Consider the following 9050-nt stretch of genomic DNA (forward strand, 5'->3'; position numbering starts at 1 on the left):
AAATCTGATGAAAATGGAAATTCGACCTTTGTTTGTGCTAAATCTTGTAGGATAATATTATTTGGTGGTTAAAGTTTGTTTTAATTCGTTGCATGTCGAGGAAAAGCTTGAAGAACTCAACATTCTTTATATTCTGTGATTTGAAATCAGTGTTAGTGAACTGGATTTCTTACTCAATTTTTTTGTACTCTGTGATTTGAAATCAGTGTTAGTGAACTGGGTTTCTTACTCGATTTTTTTTGTTTCAGTTTCAGTTTGTCATATTTTTTAACTAAAAGGTGAATGATATGTTCTATTTCACTAAGATATTTCAGCTTGTTCTTCCATTTAGAGGTCATTCGGTTGTATTAATGATATGAAGACAGAACATTAATTTGATTGCTTTGTTTATGTCAACATTAATAGGAACATGAATAATCTAGAGCGTGATTGGATGTACGATAGGTTGGATGGCCGAGGGGGTATAAACTCTAGCTTTGTAACCGGTGTAGATAATTTTATCCAATTTGCACTTTCTCAACGAAATTACATGAGCGGTAACAAGGCTAGATGTCCATGTAAAAAATGTCACAGCATTAAATACATAGATGTTGAAATCATTGAATATCACCTTTTTAATTTTGGATTTGTTGAGGACTATTTTGTTTGGGAGTATCAAGGGGAAAAAGATGTGATCGGTGAGATAGCTTCTGGTAATGATTTGCACGGTGGTTCTCAACCTGAATCGGGATTCGATAATCCATATCGACAAATGGTCTTGGATGCAGCTGGTCCCAACTTTGGTCAGGGTTCGAGTTGGCAATCTTATAGCAATATTGAAGTTGATTCTTCTCATCCTTATGAACATTCAATGGAGGAGGAGCCTAATTCTTCAATGGAGGAGGAGCCTAATCCCGAGTCCCAAAGATTTTACAATTTGCTACAAGCTGCTGATGAAAAATTATATCCCGGTTCTTTTCTCTCTCAACTTGCAGTAGTCTCCAGAATGTTAAATATTAAAATGGAGAATACTTTGTCACAGAGAGGTTATAACCAAATGATACAATTGTTGAAAGAGGCTTTACCTGAAGATAACAAAGTGCTTGATAGCTATTATCAGACTAAGAAACTAGTGCGTAGTTTGGGTTTGCCAGTTGAAAAGATTGATTGTTGTGATTCAAGATGTATGTTGTATTGGGGTGATGATGAACACCTTACATCTTGTAAATTTTGTGGTAACCAGAGGTATAAGCATCGTGTCGGCTCTCGTAAGAGGAAATTGGTCCCTTACAAGAAAATGTATTATTTTCCTTTGATTCCTAGATTGAAAAAATTATATGCATCCCATGCTACAGCTGCCGACATGAGATGGCACCATGAGCATACACAAGAGGATTGGGTAATGCATCATCCATCAGACTCTGAGGCTTGGAAGAACTTCAATGAAACTCATTCTTTTTTTGCTGCTGAACCAAGGAATGTAAGGTTGGGGTTATGTACTGATGGTTTCCAACCGTTTAGTCAATCTGGGAGGAAATACTCTTCGTGGCCAGTGATTGTCACCCCATACAATTTGCCTCCAGGAATGTGTATGAAAGAGGCATATATGTTCCTAACTGTCATTGTTCCTGGGCCAAACAATCCCAAACATAAAATTGATGTTTATCTACAACCTCTAATAAAGGAATTGACTTTGTTTTGGGAGACAGGTGTAGAAGCATTTGACATCTCGAAAAAGCAAAATTTTCAACTGAGGGCAGCTTTGATGTGGACAATCAGTGACTTCCCAACATATTCTATGTTATCAGGATGGAGAACTGCAGGCAAGTTAGCATGTCCTTATTGTATGGAGGAAACACAATCCTTTAGATTACAATATGGCAGCAAAACATCTTGGTTTGATAGTCACAGAATGTTCCTTGACCAACATCATCCTTTTAGGAGATATCGTAAAAACTTTCTCAAAGGTAAGACTGTCAAAAGACTATCACCACTCTATAGAACAGTTGAGGAAATTTTGAACCAAATTTGTGACTTGGGATAAGGAAAGTAACAGAGTTAGATGCACAGGAAGTTAATCAGAGAATATGTAAGTCTTGTGGGTGGAAAAAGCGAAGCATATTTTGGGATTTTCCTTATTGGAGTTCTAACATGATTCGACATAATCTTGACGTCATGCATATTGAAAAAAATGTCTTTGATAATGTATTTAATACAGTTCTTAATATTGATAAGAAAACCAAAGACAATATACAATCACGTCAATATATGGTAAATTACCGTGATCGACCACTGTTGGCAAATGACACTAGTGGAAAATATCCAAAAGCTATATATACAATAGATAAGGAAGAAAGAGCTATCTTGTTCAATTGGGTGAAGGGTTTGAAGTTTCCAGATGGGTATGTTTCAAATTTGGGTAGATGTCCAGATACAAACGCGAAAAGATTATTTGGCATGAAAAGTCATGATTGCCATGTGTTCATGCAACGACTAATGCCTATTGCTTTTCGTGAACTGCTTCCCAGTAATGTGTGGCAAGCACTTACAGAATTGAGCTTATTTTTTTTAAAGATCTTACTTCGACCACTCTACGAGTGGATGACATGGAAAGATTAGAGGCAGACATCCCGCAAATCTTGTGTAAGTTAGAACGTATATTTCCCCCTGGGTTCTTTGACTCAATGGAACATCTGCCTGTGCACCTGCCATATGAAGCAAAGATTGCTGGACCTGTACAATATCGATGGATGTATCCTTTTGAAAGGTAAATTTGAAACTTTATGTTCAAATTGTGACAAGTATGCTAAACATAACTTTTCTAATATAACGGTCCATCCATTTTATGTATTTAGGTACCTCGGAACTCTTAAAAGAATGATTGGGAATAACGCTAGTGTTGAGGGTTCCATTTGTGAAGCATACTTGATGAAGGAGTCAACACATTTGTTTTCTCATTATTTTAAACCTCATGTCATGACACGTAATCACGATGTGGACCGTAATGATGATGGTGGTGCTGGAGAAGATCTTGAAGGAAATTTATCAATATTCACCCATCCCGGTCGACTATGGGGAGAAGCAAAAAAGAGGAATTTATCCCTTGAAGAAATCAAGGCTGCCCAAACTTACATTTTACTAAATTGTAAAGAGGTTGAACCGTTTGTGAGGTAGCATTTGAATGTTAAACTCTCTTATTATTATAAATGTATCCATATATATCATGACTTTCTATTGAACTTATTTTGTTGCAATGAAGTATGTACGTGCAACGTCTGCAAGGAGAATTCCCGAATCCATCTCAAGGTCAAATAGATGAGAGCCTTGAAGCATATTTCTCTATATGGTTCAAGGAATATGTAAGTTTCAACAACCATTAATTTTTATACAAGATGTTATTAAATTCTAAAAATTTAACCAAGTCTTACATTTTTCCAAATAGGTCCGCTGCAACCATATTGAGAATAAATTCTTGCGTAGTCTTGCTCATGGACCACTAATAAGCGCTACATGTCATTCTGTGTATTTTACCAATGGATACAAATTTCACACAGACAGTCATGGTAGCGCAAGATCAACAATGAACAGTGGAGTTTGTATCTCTGATCCAAATTTTGGTGATTACTGTGGACGGATAAAAGAGATTATACAAGTGGAATTTCGTGAAGATCCTTTAAAGCAAACTGTGTTATTCAATTGTGAATGGTTTGATCCAACTATGGATGTTGGTATTAAAAAGCATAATCAGTACAAATTGGTTTATGTTAATCATCGTCACCGATATAAAAAATATGAACCTTTTATTCTTGCGATGCAAGCAACTCAAGTATGTTATGTGTCGTATCCTAGCAAGAAAAAGGATAAGGATGATTGGGTAGCTGTGTTGAAGGTCAAACCTCCGAATGTTGTTGAATTACCCGATGAGGAAGTAATGGTGACAGCTCCAGATTTGAATGTTCCATTCCAAGTTGAAGTCCACGAGATAGATATGAATGTTTTGATTGATGAAAATATACTCTTATATGATCCAAACGGGAATGCAATTGAAATGGATGAACCTATCGATGATAGGTTATTGCCAAAGCATCATGAAATCCAAGATGAATCTACAGAAGAAGAGTATGAAATTGAAGAAGAGTATGAAACAGAGGAAACTACGGAGGATGAGGAAGAGTTCGAAGAAGGAACAGATAGTGACTAATGCTTAGTAACATGTTTTGTTTTATCTTTATTGTATTTTGCTTAAGATTTGGGTGTAAAAGTTTCTGATGGATGGTTGAGTGTTTTGATTTGCACCACAGTTTTTCTTTATTGTTTTCCTTAACCTATTTTACCACTTTCATCATTACTTACTGAATCTTGTAGTGTACTATGCGACTATGTTGTTTGATATATGCCTTCTTATTTATTGGCGACTTATTTGGGGTTACGTGCTTAAGTTCGTAGCCAAAATACTTGCTTGGGATAAAGTAACATGTAACTAAAACAATTAAATCCTCTATTAGACTTTTATATTCCATTATAGTTTTAGTTCAACCTTTGACTCCTGATGTTATTTATATTACAGATACGTAGTGGACAGCTCGTCAGAATTCATTGACGTGCTACTCATTGAAGGTTCTGCATTTTAGCTGCTGTTGTTGAGATATTGTTGCCTGCTATTGAAGTTCTTCTCACTTAAGTTTATTCATCTCCGCTCTCTCTGTACAGTAACTTGACTATTGATTTGTATAAAATGATAAATAGCAGTTGTTGATGACAAAGAACTGCTACATTTTTTCTACAACTGATGATCAAGAATGGCCAAAATTGAATTTGATGAAAACTACTGCTTGTGTTGTCATGTATTCTGGATTTTCTGAAATTCTGCAAACTGTTAACTGATCATGTGTGTCATACCATGTATAATTTTCCCTTTTATTGGAATTCAACAATGTTTCTTGTAATTACTAATATATAGAAGAGGCTTGGAAGTAGTTGGCTGTTGTCTTGCCGGCTTGCCGATAGGGAGAGTAGTTGCATTGGTTATGGTCCTAAAGTTCTTTAGTAGTAGCTAATTGCAGAGGCTATCAGATTACCAAGGTTCAAAGCATATTACCAAATCTGTTGTCAAATGAAAGCATATGTTGCCTTTTTTCCCAAATTTCTTTGTTTGATTAAACTGTCGCAGAAAGTACTTGAGTGAAATGTGATGACCCGTCACATTATCATGCCTCCTAGATGCCCTTTAGTTCTTGAAGGCTATACTCTATACTACATTAGTATTAGATCTTGTGTGATTATATAACTAGTTTCTAAAATGAAAAGTTTCTCCAGAAATAATTTAGTGAACTGATTATAAGATATATATGGAAGAAGAAGAAGCGGGAGTGGGATAACTTCAGCTGAATCATTAGTTTGTATGCCAATTGTGAAAACTATAAAAAAATGCTTTAGGTTGTTGCTCTAGTAGACATGTTGCTACTATTTTTTTTTGTTTTGTTTTAATAATGGTAGTGACTGGGGAAGCTTGTCCACACTTTGACTTTTCAATGTTACCTCCGACCAGCACATCTACTGAGTCGCTATCAACGAAGACTTAGGCAGATGGGAAAATACCTAGCTTTTTTGGTTCTTGTTGGATATGAATCCTGATCCTCCATGGTTTTCACCTGCTTCATTGACTATTAGGCCATATCATTGGGTGCCAACATGCTAATACTACACATTGGATATCCTGCTTCTTTTGTCTATCCATGTTACAACTCGCAACACATAGTGATTTCTCGGCTATGAAAACCTTTAGTTCCACATGGATGTTTTGTAAGGAAACCATGGAGGTTTCCATTGAAATCAATTCTGTAATTTGTTGAAATTTGTATCAGTTGTGAGCTAGAAAAAGTGATTTCTCAGAGTGATGGTTTCTCCTGGTACTTGAAGTCAATTCTAATGGTAAAACCATAAATCAAGTTTTCCTTGTTATTTGCTGATGGAGGAAAAAACATTGGGTTGACAAGGTTAGGGATCAAAAAATATTTGGTACATGGTTGTAGATTCTTAACAAAGGTTTGCACTGGAAAACTTTAAACTAGTACCTCAAATGGGTAAATGTAGTTCGTTGATTATGATGTGTGGTCTCAGTTGTACTTGAGGGATTTGATTTTCCTGAATAGGAACAGGGGAAACATGGGTGTTGCACTCACAATTCTTTAGCTTTTAGCTGTATCATCCATCTTCTGTTGATGTTGTAATTTCTATAGACCCACATAATTCAAACATGGAGTCAAAGGATTCATCTTTCCCTTAAGTTATTTGAACCTTTTCGGAATTGTCATCCCAATCCAACTCTTTCACAAATGTAACGTAGAAGCACCGGTTAGGTAATTGTTGATTGCCTAGGATCCCAGCAGGAAAAAATATCCAAATACTATGCTAGTCTTAATTTACTCATGAATGTTGGAGGAGGTTTTTGATTTTCTTATTCTGGTTCATTGTCACCTGTTCTAGCTTACTTTATAGGAATAGGCAGATTACCTATTATTTCCAAGTCTACTTTAATAGGTTGACGTTGTTGATTTTAGTTCTTACCTTGGATCTAGTTAGTTGGTTAATTGTTCAACAAGTCTATTTCCTTTTCTTCTTTGATGATATATAATTCTGGAGACAGTTGGTTTCACCCCTAAGCAAATGAAGGACATGAGAGGCCTCTTATTTTGATTACTCTTTGGCGTAAACATAATCTTAGACTTTTGAGTTGTTGACTATTAGTTTATATGCTGTCGTGGATCAAAAAAGAATTTATCGTCATTGGATGTGTTTAATGTATAAAAATCGCTCATGCTCAGAGAGTTCAAAGTCTCTTTTGATCAAAAGGCAGCGAGTTGAGCTTTTGAGACAAATTTTTGGATTTAAAACTTTAGGCACTAAAATCTTTCATGACCAACTGGGGAGAAAGTGTATGGGCTCCCAATATCTTTTTCTGTAAAACCATGGTTTTCATGATCTATTTTTAATTTACATCTACAGTCATTGTTAATATGTGTAGTTTGAGAGAACCATCATTTGCTCGGATACTATAAACAAACCATGTACAACCAGTTTGACATTGTTTCATGGGTTTGATTCCAACTATAAGTTATTCGTATGTTTCATGGGTTTAAAAATCTCTTTACTAGCCGCCTGCTTGCATTTTACTGGTTACTTTTTTACTGATGGTTGCTTTAATTTCCTCATGTCCATATTTTTTTGTAGATATGGCTCGAGGCAGAGGTCGAGGTAGCGGAGGTCGTGCAGGAAAGTCCTCATTAAGGTGTGATTCTACTGGTCATGCAAACATGCCTACCATTCCCATTCCCACCACAATTAGTCCTCAACAAGGTGGTACGAGTTTCATAGGTGGGCCAGATCCTATAAACCAAGTTCAAACTTGAGGTACGCCACTGGTTCAAGCCTCAGGTCTGTTTATTGATCCTCGTGACTTTTTCTTTCTTCTTGGTTGTGGTGACAAAAGTGTTCCTGCAAGATTGGTGGGGAAGGGGTAGTTTTTCTAGTTAATTTGGCATTTGGCATAGCATTTTTTTTAATAAAGTCCACTAGGCTTATGGCCTAGGGCTGATTTTATAAATTTTTATCAAAAAATCCAGAAGTCTGTACAAATGTAGCAAAAAAGGTTAATGGAAGATGCAAAATTTCTCTGCTGCATCTTGTGATGATCAGTAGCAGCTGATGCATCTCTCACTTCCTGTTGTTTTCAGCTATAATCCTTCAACTGCACATTATATCAGTAAAGTTCCTGTGTCTCTGCAGCCTATATTGCCTTTCTTCTTCCATTACTTCCCATATCATTTTCTAAGAAATTAGAATCCATAGGAAATAGGTTATGACTTAGCACCAGACCAGCATCATTTTAGCCTGTCACCTACAGAAAACAAGATTAGTAAAACCAGGACAGTAGTTCTTCAACAGAACTGTACATCTGAAGCCTCTGAGCTTGTAATAGGTCCTATGAATTTTTTCTTTGTGTATCTACCCATGGATTGTTGTATCTGTTCCCATCTTGATGCATATGAATCCATGAGTAGCCATCAGAACAAATATTTGAGTCTTGTTGCACCATATTTTCCAATACCTGCAAAAAAGAACACATGGTTAGCAAAAAACTATCATCATCCTCTCTTCCCAAAGGATTTGAGCATGATGGCAACAAGGCATTATCCTCTTGATAGCATCAGGGATCTCATGCTGCAACAATCAACAACACCTGGTGTTGCTACACTGATGCACTTGACATTACTCTCATCACCATTTGCAGTTATCAACACAACAACCAGCATCAACCATTCTACCAAAGTTGCAAAATTACCCCTGGTCCTTTTGCAACTATACAATACAAGACACTGTGAATTTGTGCTGTGTTTCTGGTGTTTCTAGCCTGTAGTGTCAGTTTATCATTATGTCCTCCTCCAGCAGTTATCAAATACCAACTCCCTTCCCATATTCCTCTTCTTCACACCAGCATACCAGTACTACATACACCACCAGTTCTGATCTCAGCACCTCCACTTCACTAGTTGTCCTCATCCACTAAATATGTATTAAATAATTTCCAACATGGAGTGGATCAGTAATACATATTACCTACCAGGCCCTAGTCTCATCACAACAACCAGCACATGAACCCTCTGCATAAGGTTCTTCTGCCCAAGAAGAGTGCATGCTTTGTGCAAAGTTTCCTGTAAATACTCCTTGGGCTTAGGCTTTTTTTTTTCTCTATGTGTGTTCCCCTCCTGGTGCACACCAGCATCAACAAATGCTGCATTTGGCAAAGCATTATGGTTTTCTATTGAGCTTTTTTTCTTTCCCATAATCCGTACTACTTACTAGTCATATTTGTAGACTTGCAAATAGCTTGTATAAAAACCTCTTTACTAGCAGCCTACTTGCATGTTACTGGTTACTTTTTTTTACTGATGGTTGCTTTAATTTCCTCACGTCCACATTTTTTTGTAGATATCGCTCGAAGAAAAGGTCGAGGTAGCGAAGGTCGTGTATGAAAGTCCTCACTTAGGGGTGATTTTGCTCGTCATGCAAAC

At 36.6% G+C, this 9050-nt stretch overlaps 1 protein-coding gene across 1 annotated transcript; it reads left to right on the forward strand.

Annotated features, from left to right (window-relative positions):
- Nucleotides 1-409: 409 nt before the first annotated feature.
- Nucleotides 410-4180, forward strand: LOC132607740 (uncharacterized). The gene is made up of 6 exons (XM_060321823.1): nucleotides 410-1946; nucleotides 2198-2506; nucleotides 2554-2746; nucleotides 2835-3149; nucleotides 3239-3338; nucleotides 3422-4180. Exons 1-6 carry the CDS (start codon nucleotides 410-412, stop codon nucleotides 4178-4180), a joined length of 3213 nt encoding a protein of 1070 aa, XP_060177806.1.
- The last annotated feature ends 4870 nt before the right edge of the window (nucleotides 4181-9050 follow it).

The sequence above is a fragment of the Lycium barbarum genome, chromosome 8, assembly GCF_019175385.1.
Source record: "Lycium barbarum isolate Lr01 chromosome 8, ASM1917538v2, whole genome shotgun sequence".
NCBI lineage: Eukaryota > Viridiplantae > Streptophyta > Magnoliopsida > Solanales > Solanaceae > Lycium > Lycium barbarum.

What these genes read in the sequence shown, in the direction of transcription:
- LOC132607740 (XM_060321823.1), top strand. Translation starts at nt 410, where the DNA reads ATGAATAATCTAGAGCGTGATTGGATGTACGATAGGTTGGATGGCCGA. An exon ending in TCGTAAAAACTTTCTCAAAG is followed by an intron (nt 1,947 to 2,197) that starts GTAAGACTGTCA and finishes TATTTAATACAG; the next exon opens with TTCTTAATATTGATAAGAAA. An exon ending in TTTTCGTGAACTGCTTCCCA is followed by an intron (nt 2,507 to 2,553) that starts GTAATGTGTGGC and finishes TTTTTTTTAAAG; the next exon opens with ATCTTACTTCGACCACTCTA.